This window comes from Ochotona princeps, chromosome X (genome assembly GCF_030435755.1).
Source record: "Ochotona princeps isolate mOchPri1 chromosome X, mOchPri1.hap1, whole genome shotgun sequence".
Lineage (NCBI taxonomy): Eukaryota > Metazoa > Chordata > Mammalia > Lagomorpha > Ochotonidae > Ochotona > Ochotona princeps.
The window spans coordinates 29,981,751-30,007,909 of record NC_080865.1 but is presented as its reverse complement, the minus strand read 5'-3'; the positions used below and the strand labels follow the sequence as shown (position 1 = coordinate 30,007,909).

Below are 26,159 nucleotides of genomic sequence, written 5' to 3'. Positions count from 1 at the left end.
GTGTCATTCATAGTAGAGGTTTATTGGAGAAAAGTACGCTTTGAGTGAATGAGTGCATTTTGAAAAAGTTTAGCGTAAACATATACTTATGTGAATGACATTGTCAGTGCCTGGACTAATTTATATCCAGATTTCCATTTGCTTTATATTGCTATATTTTATTAGGTTAAGCAAAATATACAGAGCTGCTGCTATTAGAGACGACAATTAGTTATTCAGCATCGTCTGTTGCTGGGATTAGAGGGTATTAAATTTCTTGGACCTTGGAAGGAAAATGAATGTATACTTAAATGGCAGACTTTGTTTCACAGAAACTCTTGATTTTATCTGTTTTACGTACTTACTTTAAAATGATAGAGTTTTTCTTATGTTTTACTGAAAATAGCATCAGTATCAGTATGTAATACAGTCATTTTCCCAAAGAATCACTAATCTTCATTTTTACTAATTGCTTCTTAAGGTAGCTTGGCTGTTTTTAATGGGCTGGAACTCAAATGGCAGAGCAATATGAGGACTGAGTATTGAGTTTCATGGGCTGCTGCCTCTTGTGTAGTATGATCTCCATGTAGTCTAAAGGATTTGAGTTCAAAGTTAAAGAAAACAGTATGAATTTAATTACAGTATCAACATTGAGTACTCTTCACTTATTAAAGGACTGTGTCTGTGCATGTGTGTGAGTGTAATGTTCCTTATAAATGGAAGTAGAATATAATCCCCATTAGTCTTGTGTTATTTTTTTCAAACGCTTGTTTAATTTATTCAAAAGGCAGATCAGATTTGCAGATAGAAGGACAAACAGAAAGAAAACAGAAAGATCTTCCATCTGGTGGTTCACTCCCCAACTGGCCGTAACAGCCAAAGCTGAGCCAATCTGAAGCCAGAAGCCAGTCGCTCCCACATGTTTGCAGCTGCCCAAGGACTTGATCCATCCTCAACTGCTTTCCCAAGCCATAATCAGGCAACTGTTAAAAAAATATTTATTTCTTTTTATTGGGAAGGCAGATTTACAGATAGAAGGAGAAACAGAAAGAAAGATCTTCCATTTGCTGATTCATTACCCAAATGGCTGCAGTGGCCAGAGTTGAGCGGATCCAAAGATCCACAGCTAAGAATTCTCTCAGGGTCTCCTACATAGGAGCAGGGTCCCAAGGCTTTAGGCCACCCTCTGCTGCTTCCCCAGGCCACCAGCAGGGAGCTGGACCAGAAATAGAGCAGCCAGAACACGAACCGGCAGCTATATGGGATCTCGGTCCTTGCAGTGGGGAGGATTAGCCCATTGAGCCATCACACCAGGCCCACAACAAAAATATTTATATGATAATAAAGAATATAAGTTTATTGTATTGCAGAATATTTTTGCTTTCTATTCCACAAATCTGTAACTGTAGTTTTTTTCAAACTTATTTGAAAAGAAATAATTCGTAATTTTCCAGCTAGCATCATCATTCAAAGCTTTTTGCCACCTCCTCCCTTTTCAACATACTATTTTTTTCCTGAGCATCTCTTTCCCTCTACCCCCTCCTAGAAAATTCTATCTAACCCTGAAATCAAAGAAAGACCTTCCCCGATCACTACCTCCCAGCTAAATAATCTCCAGTTATGCTCTCTTAGCTTGGAACACTTTTCTTCAAAACCTTTATTTTGATTTGTAGTCATATATTCATCTGTGTAAGCATCTGATTTTTAGTATGTTTCACATTGTGCATGGTAGGACAGCCATATGCATTTCCATGGCAGGCAATGAGAAGTTCTTATTTTGTTCGGTGTTAATATTTCTTTCCTTTTTTTTTAAATTTTGTTTTTTATTATGTTTACATATAATCTTTCTGCATCCAGTTTAAGTATAGTACCTTATAAGGTCTCAATAAAGATGTGATACATAAATGATTAAACAAGTGAATGAATCGGTATGAAGGGAACTTGAGTGTCTTACTCAGTATCGGCCGCCTCCACAGAACCTGCTTGTATATATCCTAGGCCAGCTCCGGAGGAATCAACAGTATAGCAAAGGGAGCTCCACAAAAGCTCCCACCCCAGTCCCTCCCCTCTAGCTCAAAGCTTCAGTCCAGTTAGTTCTTGCTTTCCTTTCTTTTCCTGCAGATTACATTTGTCCAATATTCCCGTTAGCCAAGCATGCTAGTGGCATATTTCAAGAGTGTAATTATGCCTTACGTACTTACTGATTTTCTTTCCAGCAGCAAGTTTTTATCTGCCAGATCCCTCATCTGACATGAGAGCATATGAGGAAAAGGCTGTAACAGTGTCAATGTGCATATGTGTGTGCCTTCCTGAATGCATGTATGTGTCAAGTTCAAATGTAATGAAAAGTCTTTGAGGGGGGCCTGGCAGCGTGGCCTAGCGGCTAAAGTCCTCGCCTTGAACGCCCCGGGATCCCATATGGGCGCCGGTTCTAATCCCGGCAGCTCCACTTCCCATCCAGCTCCCTGCTTGTGGCCTGGGAAAGCAGTTGAGGACAGCCCAAAGCTTTGGGACACTGCACCCGCGTGGGAGACCTGGAAGAGGTTCCTGGTTCCCGGCATCGGATTGGAGTGCACCAGCCCGTTGCGGCTCACTTGGGGAGTGAATCATCGGACGGAAGATCTTCCTCTCTGTCTCTCCTCCTCTCTGTATATCCGGCTTTCCAATAATAATAAATCTTAAAAAAAAAAGTCTTTGAGGAAAAATAGCATTGTTCTTAATCTCATCTTTAAATTTGTAGGAGATTTTTCCCTTACATGATAAGTATATTAGAATGTGCTTTCCTGTCAAAATAAATCTATAAAACAAATAATCTTTTAAGATACATATTAGACACCAGAGTAGCTAAAATTTTATTATGTATCCTGGCAGATGCAAGGAAACTTCCAGAAACTAATAAAGTGATTGTAGATGTTTTATTAAATAGTTCTGTGTAGGTGTTCAAAAAGCTGTATAATTCATAGTAGTCCAGCATTTGTGTGGTTTCTCTGATTTTTTTTTTAGGATGTAACTGCAACACTCAGTTGTTTTCTTTCTAATAAGTATATCTGGCCATTCTGGTCAACTTGTGGTTGTTTTGTTTTATTTTTGATAGAATGAAGAGAGGCTTTAATTTTTAAAAATTTTGACCAGTAAATAATCTTTATGAAATACTATTCTAAGTATTTGTAAATATTAGCTTGTTTAACAGTTGTAACAACCCTAAGAGGAAGGTACTGGTGTTATACCCATTTTACAGGTTAGGATTAAATAAGTAGTTACGTGATGGACCTGGGATTTGAGCATTTGTAGTCTTTTGCCCCTCAAAAACAATGATAACAACAGAAGCACAATAGTTTGAATAGTGTCAACCATATGTAAATTGATAAGCAGTTATAAAGGTTGGTTTGTCTAATGACCAACTGGGTTAGCTGCATTGTTTTCATATTAGAGCAACTAAAATAAGAGGGCAGTTCAAGGTAGTGACAAGAGAACCCTGTCTGAGTTCAGAAGTGGCTTATAACAACCAATTTCTCCATTTCTGCTTTTTTTTTTTTTTTTAGGAAACATCCATAGTATAGTATGACACAATATTTTCCTTACCAAGGTACATGCTGAATATCCATTGTAAATACTTTTATTTTTGTTTCTGAGTGTTTTCTTTACTGCTTATAGAAGTGTGACCACTTCTAGGGTGTTACTGCCAAATTCATAGTAACATTGGCAAAGTCCTACATAGGAACAGTCTGGCCTGTGAAAAATGTTTCCGAGTGGGACAATTCCCCAAAGCAATGATTCTCAGTAGCTAGACCCAGAATTGGCAGTTTTTGATTCTCACAGGCAAATAACATGTAATTTTAGATTTTAATTTTCACTTATGCTTAGGCATTGCTTTTTTTGTGCCTACTAAATGAGTTTAAATGGTTACAAACTGAATGATCATAAAACAATGCATTAAGAGATTTGACTGAGTAGTCAGTGATTTTACAGTAAGCCTTGTATCCATGCAACCATGACAGTACACTTATTTTCTTATTCCCAAACACTGTAGATAGTTTGAATTTCTGTGACTTTTATGAAGAATACTGTATTCATATATCATTAGAATTTTTTTAAAGTTATCTGTAGTTTTTGGTTACTGTTCTTTTCATGGTAAGTTAGACTTCATAATTGTCTGTTGTATCTAACTTGCTTTATCCTTTAGTATGTTGGATTTCTATTTATCCATATTGCTGCATCAAAAACCTACTCCTTTGTAAAATCTTAAGTTTTATTTGTTTGAGAGAGAGAAAAAGAGATATCCCAGATGCCGGTTGAATCCCCAAAGTCTGAGTTATTCAGCTCTGGAAGAAGGCCAAAACCAGGAGTCCAACCCAATTGCCTCAATCCAGATCTCCTGTATGGGTGGCAAGAACCAAATTACTTGAATTAGCACCATTGCCTTTCAGGATCTGTATTGGCAGAAAGCTGGAGTCAGAAGCTAAGGATGATTATCAAACACAGGCACTCCAATATGGAATGCAGGCACCTTAACCCCTGGGGCAAATGCCAACCAAAGCATGTTTTAGTCCATAGGTACAAGAGGAGGTCTTGTGGAATGTTGCACACAATGAAAGGGAAAACACATATGTGCTTAGAGAAGAATTATAACACTGAGTGCTCATTTCAGAAATGGATAAAGGTGACATTAGTCTCAATTCTCTCCTCTAGAAGACAGAAAAGGAACAACAAAAATATAATCAAAAGACCTAATAAAAGAGAATTAGATTGAAACCCAAAAAAGCAATGTGGAATATAACTTGACCCAAAAGCTCTGAAGTATTTTTGAAAAATCAAAAAACGTTGATGACCCTCTAAAAAAGAGAGGGATGTCGCTATAAACCTTAGAGGCAATGAAAGACTTACCAGAAGCAGTGTGGGGCAGGGGGCTGTTTGAGCTAGAGGTCAGAATGTCCACATCTTACATCAGGGTGCCTGAATCCTGTCCCAGCTCTTATTCCAGTTTCAGTTTCCTGGTTTAACAAATCCACACCCTGAGAGGAAGCCGGGTTGGGATCCTGCCATTCACACAAGAGACCTGCATTAAGTGAAGTTTCCAGCTCCCAACTTTGTCCTGGCCCAGCCCTGGCCATTATGGGAATAAACCAGATGATGAGAAAACACACACTCTCTCTCTCTTTTTTTTCTCTCTCTGCATATATCTGTATCTGCTCATCAGATAAATTAAATATTTCTAAAACCAACAAAAAAGTACTATGAGCAATTCTGCAATTCCGTGCACATAAAATTTATCTGTTTAGATGAAATACAATTCTTCAAAACCTACAAACTACCAAACCTCATCAAAGATGAAATAATATAATCAGAATAGTTTTTAACTATTAAAGAACTATAATTAACTATTAAAAATCATCTAAAATATAAAATACATATTAAATAAGAACCAGAGCCACAGTACTATTACTTCAATGTTGATTGAGTACAGGAGTAATATATTTTGTTTTTATTGTGTTAGAAGCCTGTAGAAGATATGATGTGTAACACAACTGAATGGAATTCCTAACAAGCTAATTAAATTTATAAATTTCATAAATTTTTAAAGTATGGTTTAAACATTCAGAAACTCTTTGTTTCATCAATTTTAATTGAAAATTGAACATTAGACGCATAGAAACGTTCCATCATGTACCCATATTCAGATTTCTACTCACACTGAATAAACCAGAATATTTATAAACCAATCCTTTTGGTTTCATGTTTGAGCAAATGTGTATGTCATTTTGCTACTTTGTCATTAGATAGTGACTGCCAGGAAGCAAAACACACACACACACACACACACACACACACACACACACAATCTGGCTTGGTTATTGAAACGTCATGCAAAGCAGGACATTAGGAATTTTATATTTATTAAATTTAAATTGTATGTATCCCCGTTACCTTTAGAAAGGATAAAACATAAATTCCAATGACAAGCTCTTGGCTTCTTTGCTGAGGTTGATAAATTACAAACGATTTGTACATGCCTGCCTTTAGTAGGTTTTATCAAAGAACTTGAATCTGCTTCACTTTCTTTTATATTGTAGATCTGTGTCTCCTAGCTTCATAGTGTTAGAAAACTTCCTCAAATGTTGTAGGCAGTAGACTTTTTTCACCCTACTCATATCATTTTGCCACCATAACTCATCTAATCAAGGACTTCATGTTTAGTAAAACTCCAAGTAAAATTATCTTACCCCTAAAACTCTATTCTGATTGAAGGGCTATATACCCTGTACTGTGTTATTTTTTTCACTTAGCTCCCAAAATATATTACCCCTTTTATGGGTACACTCTCCACAAAACTGTGAGTGTGTTAGATGATGACCACTGACCGTCCGCCCACTGGTGGAATAATATAGGCAAGTTGTTCAGAGTTATAATGGAAGCTTTATTGGAAAATCCACTCCTGGGCCCCTTTCGCACAGAGGGGAAGGAAGAGGGAGGCGAAAAGGGCAGCTGAGATACGTATTGAGCAGATTTATACTCCTATAGACATGTGTGCAGGCAAAGGGACCATCTGTGCTCCAACTATGTAAGGAATGTCCATTCAGGTGTGCCATTGGTCAACTGGAATCCCACCAGGTCAGTGACATAACTGGCTCCTGTGGCCCCTCTTGTTCCAGGCTGAAGCCTGGGAGACATGCCTGTTCTGAAGCTGACCAGCCCCTCGTCTCCCTGGGGAGCCATCAGGGTGTAGTTTCTTATTATGCAATCCTAGATTTTATCCAAAGTTTTTTTTTCTTAAACAATATAGTTATTGACTGTTACAAACTACTTTCTTACAAGTATTTTATGGACATTTCATTGGCTTGGAGAGGATGGCTATTGATAGTGGGGCAAACTGCTTAAGCTCAAACCTAGTGTCTCATTTGTAAATAATATTTCCAAATCAGATTCAGCATGTCTATAAATATCAGGGTAAGCCAGGAATGCCTTAGAATCCTGAAAAATAGGTTAGTGTTCCAACCCCTACTCTTTATATGCAACTGATTTAGGTAGATTCATACCAAGTTTCCTGTTAGTGGAAGAGTAAGTTCTCTTCCTGTGGTCTCTTTTGATACCGTAAATCTGGAGTTTCTCCAGGGTTCAGTAATTCTTGTGTCCACAGCCTTCAGGTGAGAGTTTGACAGTTAAGAAAAGGATTGTGTTCCCTAAAATCTACGTGGTTGCATTATTAAAAGCACACTTTAAGTCAGCTGTGTTAAACTAAACATATTTTTGGTCATTATATTCTCATTAGTAAGAATACAATAATAGCTTACTCCCACTTTTTTCCAGAATTCAGTAACATTTATATGAAGTTCTTTCCATTGTTCTGGGTAGTAACCAGTCGTAACCCTTTTTTGAAAATATCAATTCCTTATTATGAAGGAGAATTTACATCATACCAAGCAAATCAAGAAGCCTGAAATACGTTATGCATTCTCCCTAAGACGTTAAGGAGATTATCAGTTAAGGTTCAGGAGGGGAAGCCGAATCACCAAATAAAGAACTAAATCTTACTTATTTGAGAAGCTAACAAAGATACCTCTGTTGATCCAGCAGTTGGGAAGAAAATCTGGACATGAAGTGAGAGAAAGCAAAGCAAAGTGAAATTTATGAGCACAAACCAAAATACTGCCTCCATCATCAGCAATGAAGCTGGTGCCCTTCTCCTAGGAGAGTCACAAGCTCCGAGTCAATGCTCAGGGGAGCTAGAGGAAGAGACATTTATATATAGCCAAATCACTTAGAAGTGGGAACTGTTAAATATGTAGTTTCCTTCCAGGTTAGCTAGTTGCAGCAGGAAACTGCCATGCTGAGATTTCCTTCTGTTTAGCTATTGTGAAGACCTACTGTAGCAAAAATTCTGGAAAGTTCTCTAGCAACAGCATGTGTGATGTGTGGCAGTTAGATAAAGCTTTTAATTATGGAAAAACCTGGAATGGAGTTGAGTGGAACCATCTCTATGAAGTTAACACCCCTATAGCCTACTTAGTAATTTTTTGAAGTGTGTCTTAGAAACTGTAAACTTAAGCTATCTTTCTTAGATCTTAAAAGATATATGAGTATTAATTAGGAGAAAATATATAATATACCTAAAGAAATTTCCACTTAATAAAATATTAAACAGTTCTTCATAGAATTTCTTTTCTTTTTTTAAATATATTTTTTATTTTGATAATCTTACATAGTTGATTAGGGTACAAAGGGTCAAGGATTACAGGAAAGTGGGTAAGACCACTGTTTCCACACTAATATTTTTTTTCTGTATCTGGGGTAAGGGGAGAAACACAGGGAGAAGCCCCACCCAGCCTCCCACCCATCCCAGATCCCTGATGTGGAGCATGCTCTGAGGGTCCTGCTCAAGCAGTTCTGATGGTTCAACTGTTCTGAATTGCTGCCAATCTCACTGCTCCAAGCATGATGAAATCTCTTCAGAATCCACTGGCTGACATAGTTTCTTCATGGTCGTAGAATTTCTTTATAATCTGCAGAAAATATCAAAAGACTGTATACCTAGGCTATGTTGTCCTAGCCAGTTGCTGAACTTGCTTTACTTAGTTGCATCTTATTACCATAAGTCACTAATGTATGTAGAATATCTGATATAGTAACTGGCACTCAGTAGTACATAGATTATTCACCCAAGCACCAAATGTGAGGGCTGCCAAAATGTCCTCACCATAGAGCTAAGAAGCAAGTAAAAACACAATCAGGGCCATTTGAAGCAAGTAGTACTGGATAATTGGCAGCAAACAACATAAAGAGTTTATATGAATTATTTTTATTTTTTTTAATCCAGTCTTCCTGCTTACAAGATGATCATTGCACTTCAGAGAGGACTCGGGAAATGGCATCTAAATTTGACAGCATAATGATGATTGGATTTCTACTATAAACTTAGAAGTTAAAATAGAACTTCTCATGAAATCTATTCCTTTTGATTAGATTATTTTTCTCCTTTTTTTGTCTGAAATGCATGTCTTATTATATGGTTCATTATGGAATAGAAAGATAAGTATGATTGGTATTTTGATTATGTTATTATAAAATGAATTTCACATTACTGACTTTTTAATAAATTTTATTTATGAGGGTTTGTGGGGGGTGGAGAAATAGAGAAATCAAGAGTCAAAAAGAGTGCTCCCACCTGCTAGTTCCCTCTGCACAGGCTAGCAGGGGCTGGGACTAGGACTGGACAAGAGGCTGAAGCCACAAACTTGATCTAAGTCCCCCACTCGGATGACAGAAACTTAATTACTTCAGCCATCCCAGGATTTGGATCACAAGTTGCACTCAGGAGCTGTAAGTGGGTGTCAAACTTAGGCCTTCCAGTGTGGCATACTGATCACTTGGCCAAATGCCCACACCATGGAAACTTCCAAAATTTTAGAGCTTAACTTGTATTTTTGTTCAGTATGATTTGAAAAAATATTTCTATTATGGAAAAAATTCTCCAAATGAAGAAAATTCCACCGAAACTAGATATGGAAACGCTTAGAGGTTGTTTCATAGGAACAAAAAAATTCTCACAGTGAGTATTTGATATAAACATAATGTTAGCCATAAAGAAATGTATTTAAAAGCCAAATTTCTATGGTGGAAAAAAATGTTCACTGTATTTGAAAAACAAGCCTAACAGTAAAAGTAACCAGAAAAGGCTACTTTTGATTTCAGGTATATTTTTAAATAAAACTGTTAAGTCATTAGGCAAAAAAATGTTTTCATTTCTCATAATTCAGTTATACCATTGGTAACACATCATTCTTACATTATAGTGACTTCACTTGAGATTCATGTGCATTCTCTATTAGTGATTCTGTTTGTATTTTATCACTTCCTTTATTTTTTTAAATTTACTTATAATTCAGTAGCCTGCAAGTAGCACATCTAATTGTCTCCACTTTTCTTGACATAAACATTGCCTTTTCACAAAAGACATGCAGACCTACCCAGATTTCTTTGAATCTCAAATTTCAACAATTTTTGTCAAACAGAAGCATCAGGAATAGCAGGTGCCCTAGTTCTGCTTTGCACATGTTAGAATGTTCTGCCTCTGTCTTGGGTGAAAATCTATGGTAATTGTACACATCAAGCAGATACCAGAAAACAGCTTTACACGTATGTTTTGGACATGAGCTGATATAACATACTAGTAGATTGGCTGTGGGGCTGTAAGAGAAAGAAAAAAGTAAAAGTTGACTCCAAGCAGAGGATGGCCAAAGTCCTCAGGTCTCTGTACCCATGTGGAAGACCCAGAAGTAGCTCCTGTCTCCTGGCTTCAGGCCAGAGCAGCTCCAACCATTCTAGCTATTTGGGGAGTGAACCAGCAAGTGAAAGATATCTCCCCCTCCCTTTCTCCACCACCCCCATCTCTCTCCATCTGCAACTCTGCTTTGTAAGTGAAAATAAATAGATCTTTAAAAAAATCAAATCAGTGATTATCAACAGAGTACAAAACATAGCATTAAGAAGCTTCTTCCACTTGAACTTCATGAATGAGACACCAACTCATGCCACCACCAAAAAGCTAAAATATCTTAAGGCCCCCAGACAATAGAGGCAGGAGACAAGAAAACGCTTAGATAAGGAGGAATGAATGCAAAAATGAAGTAACTTCTGTTCAGGAAGACCCTCCACTTCAAGAAAATTAATCCTTCTAAAAAGGCAATGGACTAAACAATCAAATGATTCTTTCCTCACAGAAGCATCTAAAATAGATTTTCAAATAAAGACAAGCTCAAGGATAGTAGATGTTCAAGAGAATGTATCAAGTATATTTTCAGAAATGTAAAATACAATCAAATAATTATGCTACTTGTAAGATAAACTTTAGAATGGATATAAGCACGAGAGTAGGAAATTAGAAACCAGGAGAACAAAATCACTTAAGAACATTACAAAAACAAGAAAAAATTTAAAAATCTGAAAAACACATGGACAGTAATGAAGAGGTGCCAACATAGATCTAGAAGAAAAAACTGGGTTAATAAAGACCTCTTGAAGAAATAATGTTTAAAAATTTTCTCAGTAAAAGAATAACACTTTCAATGTAGCACAATGAATACTAGATGTGATAAAAAAGATAGGCTGAGCTGATTATTCCTGTGGATGCAAGCATAAATTGGAGTGGGTGAGGGATGTTTGGGCATGGCCGCAGCATCAGCTGGCAGAAGCTGGCACTGGGGACTAATTCTGTCAAGTCAAATCACAGAACTACCTAAAGAGTGCATAAACCGGGACTGAGAGAGACCTGGGAGGGAAAAAGTGGCTTCCCCCTTCCTGGGTCACTAGTCCCACGGGAGGGCATGAAAACTAGGACGGGGGCTGGCGTGGCTAGACAGAGAGGCACTCAACAACATCCGTGAGGGCTGGATGGTTGAGTTGGTAAGATGGAACTAAGCTTTAATACCCATTGACAAGTACAAGAGCCAAATGGGATGGGGGACAGACTGGTCTACTGCTACATATACTGGCAAACCAGGGTAGGGGGCGGTCCTGGTGGGGGTTCTTGTGGGTCGCCCCGACTAGGCTGCAGCTCCCATTGGTTGATGTAAGGGCCGAGTATGTGCTGGGCAGAACCAGACTGGAGTACAACACCCATTGGTTCCAGTGCAACTCGGGACTGAAAACAGAACCAACCCAGCAATTGAAACCACCAGCTGATCGGGGTGATGGACTGTGCTGGGCCCTGTGCTTGCTAGAACATACAAGAATCTGGTCTGGGAATACCTCAAGGTTTCTTTGGAGATCTCCCCAATCGAACTGCTGGACTCAGAACTCTAACCAGGAAAGGACAGAAGGCAGAACAGGTCAATCATTCATCTCAGCTATATGTTGGCAGCGAATTATGGGGCAAACGGAGACTTTATGATGGACCATATCAATCAGTGGATGACCTCATCGAGCGAAACTGGCAGCGATTCATAACTGGAGAACTATTAACACCACTTGAGCAAATACCTCAGAGCATGCTCCACATCCGGGACTTGGGGTGGGCGGGAAACCGGGTGGGGCTTCTCCCTCAATATCCCCCTTTACCTCAGATACATGATGGAAACAATATGGACATAATAGTATTACCCACTTCCCTATACCCCCTGAACCTTTTTTTTTTTTAACCGCAATTAACTATGTAAAGATTGTCAACAACAATACAATAAAATAAAATAAAAATTAAAAAAAAGATAAATTATAATCTAGACAAATCATGGTGAAACTGAAGTTATTACAAATAATGAGAAAGTAGTTTTTAAAGTCATGGTGATACCAAAGATAGATCAAAACAAATGACAGAATAGCTTCATGTGTCTTAAGAGCAGCAACAGATGCCAAAAAAATTAACATGTTTTTAATAGTGTATTTTCAGCTCATAATTCTACACTTAGCCAAGCTATTGTTCAAGATTGAAAGACTTATTTTTCCAAGAACAAAACACTGCAAAAGTGTGCTATTCATAGACTAATGGGAAAGAAGTGTTACTGATTTTTTAAAGATAAGGCTTTGGCCTATCCTATACTGCTTTCCCAGGCCACAAGCTGGATGGGGAGTGAAGCAGCTAGGACTTGAACCAGCACCTGTATGGGATCCTGGCTCGTGCAAGGCTAGGATTTAGCCACTCAGCTATCGTGCCAGACCAAGGAAGGAACTTTTAAAGGATGTACTTATTGTGTATGAACCTAGAAGAAGAGTTATATGAGTCTTATATGGTAAATACAGAAACAAATTGTGTTATGACTTTTCATCCTCTGGAGAAATTTATTCATCACCATGAAAACAAAGATTCTGATTTTTTTTTTTTAGTTTATCATCCTAGCACCTTATAGTGAGCAGCTATATTATTCCTTATAATCATATGTCTGTTGTTAATGTTGTGATGTTGTGTTGTTATTGAATTTTACATAACTAAAAACTGAAAAGATAATACTAATTAAATTTCTATCACTGAGAACGAATATTTCTATAAGTTCTACTAGAAAAGACTATACAGGATTACAAGTTTGCACCTGAAGTATATTTAATGAACTGATATTCTGATAGCATGCGGAAATCCTCAGTATCTAGGGCTTTTTTTCTGTGTAGTAATAATAATTATAGATCCTAATAATCTAGCATTTATTTATATTTAATGAGAATTAGACACGTTTTATATGTCATGATTATTAACAACTTCTAATCTATGTTTGTAAGGGGTGCTTTGAGCAGGAGGTTGTTTTGAGTACAAAAACCTCCCACATTTCTTGATGGCTTGGTAAAAACACTTTTGGAACACAACATATAGTTATACTCACAGCTAAAGTTTTCAAAAGACACATTAAGGATATATACACAGCCAGATTAGGAACGAAAAAAAAAAAACCTCTGGAACCTGCAGAAATTCACTGCAGACTGCCTGTGCTGTCTCACTGTCATTACAGATCACACTGTGCAAAATAACAATCACATATGTGCAGTGCAGAGATTCTGTCCAGGAGAACTCATAGAGACTTATTATCACCCAAAGATTTTATTGAATTGATCATGTAGGCATCAGCATAGGAAACAGTTTGACAGCAGAGTTCCCATCAAGCAACCTGGAGCCAGTCCTATTAGCTCTTTCCTGCACAAAGGTCTAACTGTAGTTTCATTGGTTTTTCCCATTGCCTTCAAAAGCATACAATTCAGTTAACCTTTTTAATCTTAAGAAATGTGAAGTCACTTGGAAAAATGACAAAACTTCTCTTAACAGAGTGACACTCTGTTTTTGTAATATTTACAAAAGACACCTAAGGCTTTTGTTCAAATTATGGATAAATTTGTATTGGGATATGTAGGAATCCTCAGGTTTCAACAATATATATTGATTATATATTCTGCAGTCATGATATTCTTTAAAATACTGCACTTTTGTGGATAAAAATAAGATGATTTTGTTAAAAAGAAAACCTGTAGAACATAAAATGTTTTATGTAAATTTTTTAATATGAAAAGCATAGATGCTACATTATATAACTCAATTCCTTCAAAGCTGTGTATTATCCATGTAGCTTCCTGAAAACCAAAGTACCCCTAACTTTGTCATTTTTTCAAAATATTGAGCTATAAAAGTATAATGATTACTAATGGAAAAAAAAGAAACAAACAAACCTGATTGGTAATTTCCAGCCGAACGATTTAGGGAAAATAACTAAATGTAAATTAGCTATCCTTAAGCCCACCAGCTGGAATTATTATTCGAGTTATTATTTTGAAACAGTACAGTCAGGAAAATCAATACAGAAAAATAGATTTTTATCTACTAAGATTTTTCTCTAAAATTGGTTGCAAACTTTTATAGACATGACATATGTTTATGTATACAGTACACACACACATATGTATATTTCTTCCATTGATTATTTCTGCATTTGTACTATACGTCAACAAATTATCTGACCTTTTTAGGTTTTTGTAAACCAAATGCAAAATAAGAAAAATTTAGTAGTAGAATGTGGTTTTATTAAAACAGATAGTAAATAGTGAAGTGCTATGGAAGTTGAATTCATTGCATGAAATTCAGGCAGGCAAATTTTATATGCTCTTTACAGAAAATACCTTTGTGAATAAAATCAGGAATCTTTTACCTCAAATTCACTGATCCTAGTATTGAAGTGTTTGGAGTCTAGAGGAGTGGGTAATAGTAGCTTATGTAATAAGAAAAACTTCAAGAAAAGAAGGGATAGCCATATTTGCTTTCCTGACTAATGGATCACTGTAAAAATAAAAATGAGATATGTCTGAGATAGCAAGAGTATATTCTTAGTACAAAAGGGTGTGTGTGTATGTGTGTGAATGGAATTAATGCTCTGTGCCCCTTTGTCGTGACCAATAAAATAAGGGGGTAAAGATGTCACCTGCTGCTTAAACAGGAAGTCAAGTGACAAGATATAAATAAAAAAATTGTTGATGCTTTGGAAAATGAAGGCATCATTTAGTTCTTTAGAGCTCGGTTTAGCATGCTGCTACTCTAAATCTCACCCTGAGCATTAGTTAATATTCTTGCCTGTCTTTAATTTCAGACATTTCAGCAGTCCTCTCTGCAGCACAAATCAAAGAAGAAAAACAAAGGTAAGAAAAGGAAGAGAAATATTTCCTTCCTTATTTTGCACCGTGTTTATTATCAGCACACTTCATCCATCCTTTTTTCCCTAAGCCAGTGTTGTCTAAGAGTGTGACACCCTACTGTAGCAGCTGCCAAGACTGCTTTCTCCTTTCAGCTCACTTATGATACAAGCTATTTTTTTGTAAGAAATGATCTCTGCAATTTTGAGGCTGAAATAACTTTTTCATTACAATTTGTGGGGAAGGTATTAAGAATTTCTGTTTTTTTTTTTTAATTCTACTACAATGTCAAAGTAAGAATGTTTAAGATAGTTGAGTACTCAGCTTATTATTGGCATCTATAGATTAACCCTCTACCTTCATACCTTCTGATAAATTTAAAGCTTTTTTTTTTTTGCTTATTGTTTTCTTTAGGTCCTATAGCAGGCAAAAGCAAAAGACGAATTTCTTGCAAAGATCTTGGCCGTGGTGACTGTGAAGGTTGGCTTTGGAAAAAGAAAGATGCAAAGAGTTACTTTTCACAGAAATGGAAGAAATACTGGTTTGTCCTAAAGGATGCGTCACTATACTGGTATATTAATGAGGAGGTAAGACATAGCACATTTTGTTTCCTGCTCATATTCTCATTAACCAATAAAATTAGCATTTTGAGATTTATGTTTCAGAATTGTAAAATCACCTTAACACCAATTTAGGTCATTTCATACTTACCTTTCAGTCCACCCTCAAAAAATGAGTGCATATTGGGGTTCTGAAAAGACAGTTGCCTCAGTTATTATAATGTAGCAACATATTGGAAGCATACAAAAAAGTTCAAATATACTCAAGCTTCATATAGTTAATTTAAAATGCCAAGCTAATTCAAGCAGTAATGAATCAAGCAGTACCTTATTTTTTTTTAAAGATTTATTTATTTTTAGTACAAAGTCAGATACACAGAGAGGCAGAGGGACAGAGATGAAGATCTTCCGTCCGATGATTCACTCCCCAAGTGAGCCGCAACGGCCGGTGTTGTGCTGATCTGAGGCCAGGAACCGGGAACCTCCTCCAGGTCTCCCACGGGGGGTGCGGGGTCCCAAAGCCTTGGGCCGTCGTTCTTGACTGCTTTCTCAGGCCACAAGCAGGGAGCTGGATGGGAAGTGGAGCTGCCGGGATTAGAACCGGCACCCATACGGGATCCTGGCGCGTTCAAGGCAAGGACTTTAGCCACTAGGCCACGCCGCCGGGCCCAAGCAGTACCTTATTTATAAAAGGATTATATATGATAGAAACATTAAAATGCCTTGCTTTATTTCAAAGTTTTTACATTTTTGGAGGGATGAGATCTTTTAGTAATCTGTACAAATTAATATCATATGAATTTGTCTTGCATTTTTAAGAGAATAAATGAAATAGTGAACTAGTTTGAAAAATCTTCGTGTTTTTCTTTTACCTGCCTCAATTTAGGAGGGATCAAGTTAGAATGTATATAATATATTCAAATTGTTCTTAAGCTCTTGGTTTTTTTTTTATTATACCAAGTTTTTAGCAGAGTGATCATAGCAAACCCCATCATATACATCAATAGATATGCCAAGAATATTCCCTTATTTGTTGATATTTCCTTGGCTCTGCATAAACCTTTTATTCCTTGTCAGTTCACTTTGCACTTATTAACAATTATTTCTACTGTTAATTTCTTTTTAAAAAATTATACATGCTTTAATTGATGTACTGTCTATTATTGAGAAGATATAATTATGTTAGGAAATTAACAGTTTATATTTAGGGCAGTTGAAATATTTTCTTACATAAATGATATATTTTCTTATAACACATTTCAGTGACTATTAGTAACAGCAAGATTTATGTAGAAGCCAAGCATTTAAAATAATCAAACACACAAGACCAAAAGTGAATTGAATGTGTTTTTCTTTTCCTATTAGGCAGTGAATCAGCTTGTATCTCTCTGGAAGTTGACACACAGAAGTATTTCTAAAAGTTTGTGGAAGGTGGAAATAAGAGATAGGCTTATTTTGCTGCAAAAGTATTTTCAAATGCATGCATAATTTTACATGCATTATTAATTCAGGTTTATTAAGATTAGTTAAAACAAATTGTAAATTGATGCACTAAGCCAGATCTGAAAAAGAATCATGTGTTCTCTGATTTATAGTATTTAATATATAGACTGAAAAGAGCTTATTGAGATTTGATTGTTCTTTATAACTCTTATCTACACTGCCCATACAACAGTGGTTGTTCTACATTCTACTTCTTGAATTACTTATTTATTACATGGGTAAGGATGTGATAATGAAATAAAATTCATTATTGCAAAAATTAAAAGGAAAAAAGCAAGGGAACAGGCAGAAGGGAGGAAATGAACAAGGGTGGCAAGTATTATATCCTTAAAATCATCTACATGAAATCTGTTCTTACATAAATAAAAAAGAAATATCATCCTTGCATTTTGCATTATATGAAATTTTCAAGTATAAGAATGGACTACGCTTACTTTATATATTATAAAAATGTACATATACTCTGATTCAAAAATTACTTATATAACCTATTTTATTTTGAGACTGTTTTTCTTTTCCAGTTTTAGTATTAAGACGATTTCTTTTAAAAAAAATTATGCCTATTTTAATTTATAGTATTCTGTGTGTTTGAAATATACCTTCAGTGTGTGTAACAGAACTGGTTAGAATGAAATTCTATTTTCTCAAATGTCAAGTTCACAGAATTAATTGAACAAAATTGTTAGTACAAATATTCAGAGCACAATTATATAATGTAATGAGCTATAAATTTTGTATATAATAGCCTTAATAAGGGTGTTGCCTCTTTAGGATGAAAAAGCAGAAGGATTCATCAGTCTGCCTGAATTTAAAATTGATAGAGCCAGTGAATGCCGCAAAAAATAGTAAGTTGATTTTTGGGGGAAGAGGGAGAAAAAAACATTTTTTTTAATATTCAGCTTTTAAATTATAGGTTCCTTTTATGATGCTTTCAAATTGAGGTAATAAAGAGCAATTTTATGGGCAGAAAATTGAATTTTTTTCCTGATTTCTGTCATCGCAGTGGAAGCATTATGTATGTGAACTCAGGTTAGATGCTGAAGTAATTTCACCCATAAAAATTACTTGGTTCAAACTCATTTCCCAATTTGTAATAATATCCATGTACTTTGTTTCCTTTTACAGTGCATTCAAAGCCTGTCATCCTAAAATCAAAAGCTTTTATTTTGCTGCTGAACATCTTGATGATATGAACAGGTAATATGTTACTTACATTTTGAAGCACTTAGAGACAGGACTAGAATTCTACAGTAATGCCTAGAGAATAATGTCACCGAAGTTTCTAGATCAATCACTTTAAAGCAAAATGGACTGGCCTGTTACTTCATGTAGATATATCAGATTTTAGAGAATACATGTTCTAAACCTCAAATATACACAGTAAAGTTAATTTTGAAATATAATGATAAGCATGGTGGCCTTTGACACATTGAACAAGTTGCCACTTTTAGGAGTTCAGGGCTCATGGATCCAACCTTCACCAGCTACAGCTATTGCAGGCATTTGGAGAGTACACCAGTGGATAAAATAACTCTCACAGTCTGGCTGGCCCTCTTTCTGTTTCCCTTTCCTTCTCTCTCCCATCCATTTTCCCTCCCAAATTAAAATGATTAAAAATTGTTTAAAGAGTAAATGCCATGTAGAATGACAATTACATTCATTATTTGTCAATTACAAAAAAAAAATGATGCCAGAATGCATATATAAGTTCCCCAAAAAATTACCAAAAAAACCATTATAATTTTTTTTTATTTCCTGGTTTTTTTTCTTTTAAAAGATTTATTATTTTTATTGGAAAGTCAGATTTTCAGAGAGAAGGAGAGACAGAGCTATCCATTCTCTGGTTTACTCCCCAAAAGGCCAAAATGGGCAAAGCTGAGCCAATCCAAAGCCAGGTTCTTCCAGGTCTCCCACATGGGTGCAGGGTCCCAAGGCTTTGGGCTGTCCTCTGCTGGTTTCCCAGGCCACAAGCAGAGAGCTGAATCAGAAGTGAAGCAGCCAGAACACGAATCGGTGCTCACATAGGATGCTGGCCCCTGGAGGTGGAGGATTAGTCAGTTGAGCCAAAGCATAGGCCCAAAAATATGTTTTAAAATGTATTCCCAAATGATAGAGAAAGGTGCCCACAGAAAATCTGGGGTTTTCAAGTGCTGTGTGTTTTACACAGAACATTCATCTCAATAATTAATGCCTAAGCAAAGTTAAAATTGCTTTCTATCACCTTCCATCTACCACTAGTTAAGACCGTACCACACTTCAACTAATTACTAGGCTCCGTAGTTATTTGGTGGCTCAGGAAAACCCTCTGTGAATATGTATGTGTATGTTTGTGTGTGTGTGTTTTCCTTCATCATTTACCACATTGTACTTCATTTTTCTGCTTTAACATTTTTAGCTTTATTCTTGCTTCCTTTTCCTTTGTTTTTCCCATTTCTGTTTTCTAGAATTTTACAAGCTGGCTGTAAGACTCACAGATTTCACACTAATACGTTTGACAACCAATGCACATTTATATTCATTCATATGTGTGTATGTATAAAACCAACCTAAAATTAGAGAGAAGCACCATAGTGGTCACAAGTGTGGACCTGAGAACCAGACTGTCTGATCGCAGCTCTACCACTTACTAGCTGTGTAATTTTGATGAAGAACTTGACCCTGCTATGTCTGTTATTGTACAGTCTGTACAGTAGATGGGTGGTGATAATATCCCAAACAGGCCTGGCACGGCAGCCTAGTGGGTAAAGCACTCACCTGGCATGCCCCGGGATCCCATAGGGTGCCGGTTTGTGTTCTGGCTGTTCCACTTCCCATCCAGCTCCCTGCCTGTGGCCTGGGAAAGCAGTAGAGAACAACCCAAAGCCTTGGGACCCTGCACCCATGTGGGAGACCTGGAAGAGGCTCCTGGCTACAAGTTGGATCAGCTCTGGGCATTGCAGCCACTTGAGGAGTGAACCACATGAAAGATCTTTCTCTCTGTCACTCCTTTTCTCTGTGAATCTGACTTTCCAATAAAAATAAATAAATTTTAAAAATAATAATCAAAGTAAAAAATAACCATCCCAATCCCAGCTCTATCACTTATTAGCTATATAACCCTGAATACAAAACTTGAACTTTCTATGCTAGTTTATTGGCCCTTTTGTAAGTGTTCAGTGTCAGGATACTCATTTTGTTTTACTCCCTTGTAACTTCTCTTATGTTTCAAAAAAATTTTTCCAGATAAAACCATAGTTGAATAAATGTGTTTACACACTAAACATTAATGTGCTTTTATAAATAATCATCTTTGCTTTTCTCAGGGAAGCATATAAATACAAAGGAACATCAAAGAAAGATGTTGAGAATACTTAAATCTTGTATTATTAATAAGGGGACTGAGCCTTTCGTATAGTTTCCATCATCTTCTCTATTTATATAATTTCTAATGCTTAAAATTTTACGTTTGGCATTCGTGTTTGGAGAGTTTTTTGTTTTCAATCAAAATGAAAATGTTTACTCACATGTACTTGGCAGGCATATGTGATACTTTGTTTTGTATTTAATGGTTTTCTAATTCTGCTATTCTGATTACTCCATATCTAGTTTACTACATTAGTCTCATTATTCTTGAAGTAAGTAGTAAGAGTTTTTGTCAGAATCAAACTGAATATCAGTAACATGTATCAGCATATATATATCTTATAAGTAGATACTCTGGAAACTACTTCTGTTAAGATAATAATTCATTACACATGCTAGCTGGAATATTTTTACATTTAGAAATTACCTGCTTAAAATGCATTCTGAGACCTATTTATGTATATGAAAGGAGTGACCTATAGAGGGAGAGAGAAATTTCCATCTACTAGCTCACTCCTCAAATGACTACAATAGCCAGAGTTGGACCAGGACAAAACCAGCAGCTGGACACCTCATCCAGATGTGTCATGTGGGTGACAGGGTCCCAATTACTTGCAACATCATCTGCTGCCTTCCAGTGTCAATAACAGAGAGCTGAATCGGGAGCAGATCAGCCAGGACCTAAACTGCAGCTGTGTCAAGTGGTGACTTAACCATTGCTCCATAAAGCCTACCACTAAAAATGCATTTTTATGAACCATATTCCCTTCTTTGCCCCCATTTCACATCCCTTATTAGGAAAAGCTTCAAACTGATGTTAACTCATTGCTCTTCTGTAATATTTTGATGGGTATATTTGGTTCCAGATAACACATAAAAACCTGAAACAAACGCACGTGGCTCATCTTATTCATTTTTTTTTACACAATGGATCTTATAAAAAAATGTTATGTCTGCATCATATATTTAAAGGACTGTTTTATGTAATACATGCTATGCTGTGCTAGAATTTTCAGAATTAAATTGACCTGAAATACTGGAATGTTCTTTAATAAGAATTTTAATTATTTTGGCTTTGCTTTCCCGTTTTTATGATCTTATTCTTAATATATGCTTTCAGTAGGCAGATCTTTGTAAAAATGACTTGTCAGTAGACATGGGAAGGAGTCAGTGGTAAAAATATTCACAGATTAGTGGTGAGGAGAAACACCCACCTATAGCCTTATCCAGTTAGCTTATTGTTGTATAATAGCAAAAAGATTTGGGTTTTGATTTCTTCTGGATGTAGAAGAAAAAGCTTGTACCTAGTTTTTCAAAAGGTGAAATATTCATAACATAATTAATGTATTTTTTATTTCATATATTTTAATTTTTAGATATACTTTTAATGGAAATAATTCATGGTACAGAAAAATATGTTTTTACTTTCCATACATACTAAAACACTGCTGAAAGTGACAGGACCTGATAATTTTAGTTAAAATGTAATACTTTAATTTTCTGGGCTCAGCACAATGGCCTAGTGGCTAAGCCCTCGCCTCACAAGTGCCAGGATCCCATATGGACACCTGTTCATATCCTGGCTGCTCCACTTCCCATCCAGCTCCCTGCTTGTGGCCTGGGAAGACAATAGAGGATGAGCCAAAGCCTTGGGACCCTGCACCCATGTGGGAAACTCAGAGGAGGCTCCTGTCTCCTGGCTTTGGATCAGCTCAGTTCTAGCCACTGTGGACACCTGGGGAGTGAATCAGCAAAGGGAAGATCTTTCTCTCTGTCTCTCCTCTCTCTTTAAATCTGTCTTTCCAATAAAAAAAAAATTTTAACATTTTAATTTTCTTTTATAAAATCAGAGTACATTATAGATACACATAAACAGATATATTCATATGCCTAATCGTATATGTATATATTCGTATAAATGCTTGCATATAGAATATTTAAATACCACATTCTATTTTTGAGCAGCTAAAGATATGGTTGTGAGGTCATTTGCAAGAACATTTTTTGACCACCTGACTTGCAAGCATCTCTTACCTCAGAAATGAACACGGAAACATTGAAAAAAATGGGTTTTCTGGTCACTCTGAAGTCTCTACGTAGAAAACAAAACATTTCTAAAGGATTGATCTTTATTTATGAATTTGTTACATTCTTTTTTTTTTTTTTTTTTAAGATTAAACCTCTTCCGGGTCTCCCACGCGCTGGGCCCTATAGTTATAATTCTATATAAATCTAGACATTGCTATAGAATGTCCACCTTGCCTGTATTTTTTTTTGTTTTAAAGCATTGTGGGTAAAATAATGTACAGCTAATATAAAAGGAATTGCTCAACACAATATTGAAAAAGGTCTAGACTTAAAACCTTATCCTTGGCCCCGGCGGCGTGGCCTAGCGGCTAAAGTCCTCGCCTTGAAAGCCCCGGGATCCCGTATGGGCGTCAGTTCTAATCCCGGCAGCTCCACTTCCCATCCAGCTCCCTGCTTGTGGCCTGGGAAAGCAGTCGAGGACGGCCCAAAGCCTTGGGACCCTGCACCCGCGTGGGAGACCCGGAAGAGGTTCCAGGTTCCCGGCTTCGGATCAGCACAGCACCGGCCCGTTGCGGCTCACTTGGGGAGTGAATCATCGGATGGAAGATCTTCCTCTCTATCTCTCCTCCTCTGTGTATATCTGGCTGTAATAAAATGAATAAATCTTTAAAAAAATTAAAAAAAAACCCCTTATCCTTGGCCACCTTACCTAAAATAGCCCCCCTGGCTTTTATTCCTGTCATCTTTAACATTCAAATCTTTTACCTTTCTTGCTTTTTTTTTAAAGATTTATTTATTTTTATTGGAAAGGCAGATATACAGAGAGGAGGAGAGACAGAGGAAGATCTTCCATCTGCTGGTTCACTCCCCAAGTGACCACAACGGCTGGAGCTGAGCCAATCTGAAGCCAGGAGCCAGGAGCTCTTCCAAGTCTCCCACGCGATTGCAGGGTTCCAAAGCTTTGGGCCGTCCTCAACTGCTTTCCCAGGCCACCAGCAGGGAGCTGGATGGGAAGCAGGGCCGCCGGGATTAGAACACGTGACCATATGGGATCCTGGCGCGTGCAAGACGAGGACTTTAACCACTATGCTATCATGCCGGACCCGCTTGCTTATTTTTTAATAGCGTTTTCCACTACATCATGTAATATGGCTATTTATTATCTTTCTGCTTTGTAAGATATGGGCATATGGGCATGTTGAAGGCAAACACTTTATCTGTGTCCCCAATTCCTGGAATGGTACCTGGCACCTATGGATTCTAAGGAAATATTTCTTGACTCAGCAAATACATAAGTATCTGCTTTTATAATTGTCCACGAATACTAAATCACAAAGAGCAATAAGTCTGTCAGTAAGCATCTTCTAGCTAGAAAATTTGTTACTAGAAGCAGCAACAGATATGTAGTATTAGCCGTGTAGTGTTATATTCAGTGGCCTGAATATATCCATAAACTTTCTAAAGCAGTCTTATTATGAACAGAATTTTTTTTTCCTAATAATGGTTAATCATTTGTCTTGCAATACTTGACAGTTACAGAGTTCATTGAAGGTATGTAGTGTATCACTCATTCCTATGTTCTGGAAGCATGTCATTTTTCATCACATACCAAGTACTTAATAAATGTTATTAAAGGAAAAAATTTGGAAAGCCCCTTTTCAGTTTCTTGGCTAAGCCCATAAGGAAATTTTTGCGCTTTAGACTCCTGAGAAAATGAAATGTCAGTGATTTTTTGTAGTGATAGATGTAAGCCACTAAAAGAAAATGCAATAATAAATGTCCTTATCCCAGAAAAGTAGCATTGGTCTAGATTTTAGCATTAGTCTAGATTTTATTATTAGAGACATCCTCAAAGCTTATTTGTCATGAAGTTGACTTATTTGTTATAATTGATAATTTTCAGAAGGATGTATGTTTGTTTTCTTTACTTGCCTAACTTGCTTCAAGTGATAGTTACTTAGTGGGGTTTATCAAAGTAAAACTGAATTGTAAATGACTTATTCCTAAAATTCAAGTTTAAATTTCTGTAGGTGAGATTTTGGTGTGTTGGAAATGCAAGTTTCCTCTGTTTTCAAGATATGTTAAGTGATACAGGGTTGATTCCTTTTGGCATAAATGGTGAAATAAATGAGTCATTTAAAAGAATGCCATCTTCCAATTGGCAAGAGAATTGATATTAGGAGAAAAAAATCTTAAACAAAAGTATTTCCTAACAATATATCTAGACCACATTATTCTACAATATTATATCAGTTATACTAGCAATACCAAACTTGCCCAAGCTAGTTCGGTGTGAAAAAAAAAAAGCAGGAATATTTGGAATATTTCTATTATTGGAGCAATAGAATTATTTGGTTTTGGTCGTGTTAAAGTTGTTTATTACAGTTGTTATGCTTCATTGAAAACACCATATGTCAATAATAGCAAGGAGTATATCCTATATGTAGGATTATTCCATGTACTTTGACACCTTAAAACAAATACCCACCAAAAGTAAATAATGAAAAACTAATTTTCAGTGTTAGTGATTTTCATCCTTTTATTTTTTTCCAGATGGCTTAACAGAATTAATATGCTGACTGCAGGGTATGCAGAAAGAGAGAGGATTAAGCAAGAACAAGGTAAAGGAATAGTTTTTGATTTTTTTTTTTTTTTTTTTTTTTGCCATTATGTTGTGCAGTGATTCACTTCTATCTCTCCTGGGAACTTTGAATCTATACCACAGCATCTGCTAAGTAACACTGGGTAAATGAAACAATTTTTCAAAATATATATATATTTTTAAATTGATTGCATTGCATTATGTGACACAGCTTTATAGGCACTGGGATTCCCCCAACCCCCCCCAAGGTGGATTCCTCCACCTTGTTGCATTACCACAGTTCAAATTCAGTTGAGATTCTTTCATTGCAAGCATCTACCAAGCATAAAATCCAGCATCTTATTGTCCAGATAAGTTCAACGGTTTCTTGGGGAGACCATCTCTGGTCTGAAGGTAGAGCCGGCAGAGTATCATCCCAATCAATTAAAAGCCCTGACATTACATCAATAACAATTTATAACATTATGGAATTAATTGACATGGTATTGAGTAACCAATATGTTAAAAGAGAAAAAAAAAGAATGCAAGTTCTGAACCACATCCTGTGACTTCTACATTGACATTTCAATTATTAGTTTATATACAACTGGGTTCTATACACCTTAAAATGGCTATAGATTACTATTCAGCTGTCTCATGTCTATTTTCATTTTAGTATTTAGCGGTTTATAGCATTGAAGCATGATTTTGCTGAACCTGGCTGTTTTTCGGGTAGTCTAACTCTATAACTCTAACAAGACATATGTCAACAGTTTCGGTGAACAGTTTTAGGAGGGGTGTGCAGAGAAATCTTCAATACCCCAGTGAGGAGTAACTAATCTTTGTGTCCCACCCAGTGAGTTATAAGTGCATCCCCGCTGATCGTTTCCTGTCTAAGCTTTCCTTGTTGTTCTCTGTCTATCTATTCTAGGTTTGTTTGTTTGTTTGTTTGTTTGGAGGGGTTTCTGGAGCGATCCTTATGGTCATTGCAGGAGAGGGTGGGGACCCAAAGTCGGAACCAGACAAGGACCAGAGAAAGCTCCTCTCCCTAGTCCCGAAGGAAGTTTACTGTTCTT

General features: G+C 36.6%; 1 protein-coding gene across 6 annotated transcripts in view; it reads left to right on the top strand.

Annotated features, from left to right (window-relative positions):
* CNKSR2 (connector enhancer of kinase suppressor of Ras 2) overlaps positions 1-26,159 on the top strand; it is a 250,800-nt gene that overhangs the window by 170,459 nt on the left and 54,182 nt on the right. For all 6 annotated transcript variants that reach the window (XM_058658816.1, XM_058658815.1, XM_058658814.1 and 3 more), the window contains 5 exons: positions 15,027-15,075; positions 15,484-15,656; positions 17,904-17,977; positions 18,258-18,329; positions 25,056-25,123. In XM_058658816.1, coding sequence (XP_058514799.1) covers positions 15,027-15,075; positions 15,484-15,656; positions 17,904-17,977; positions 18,258-18,329; positions 25,056-25,123 — 436 coding nt within the window. The remainder of the gene's footprint in view (positions 1-15,026; positions 15,076-15,483; positions 15,657-17,903; positions 17,978-18,257; positions 18,330-25,055; positions 25,124-26,159) is intronic.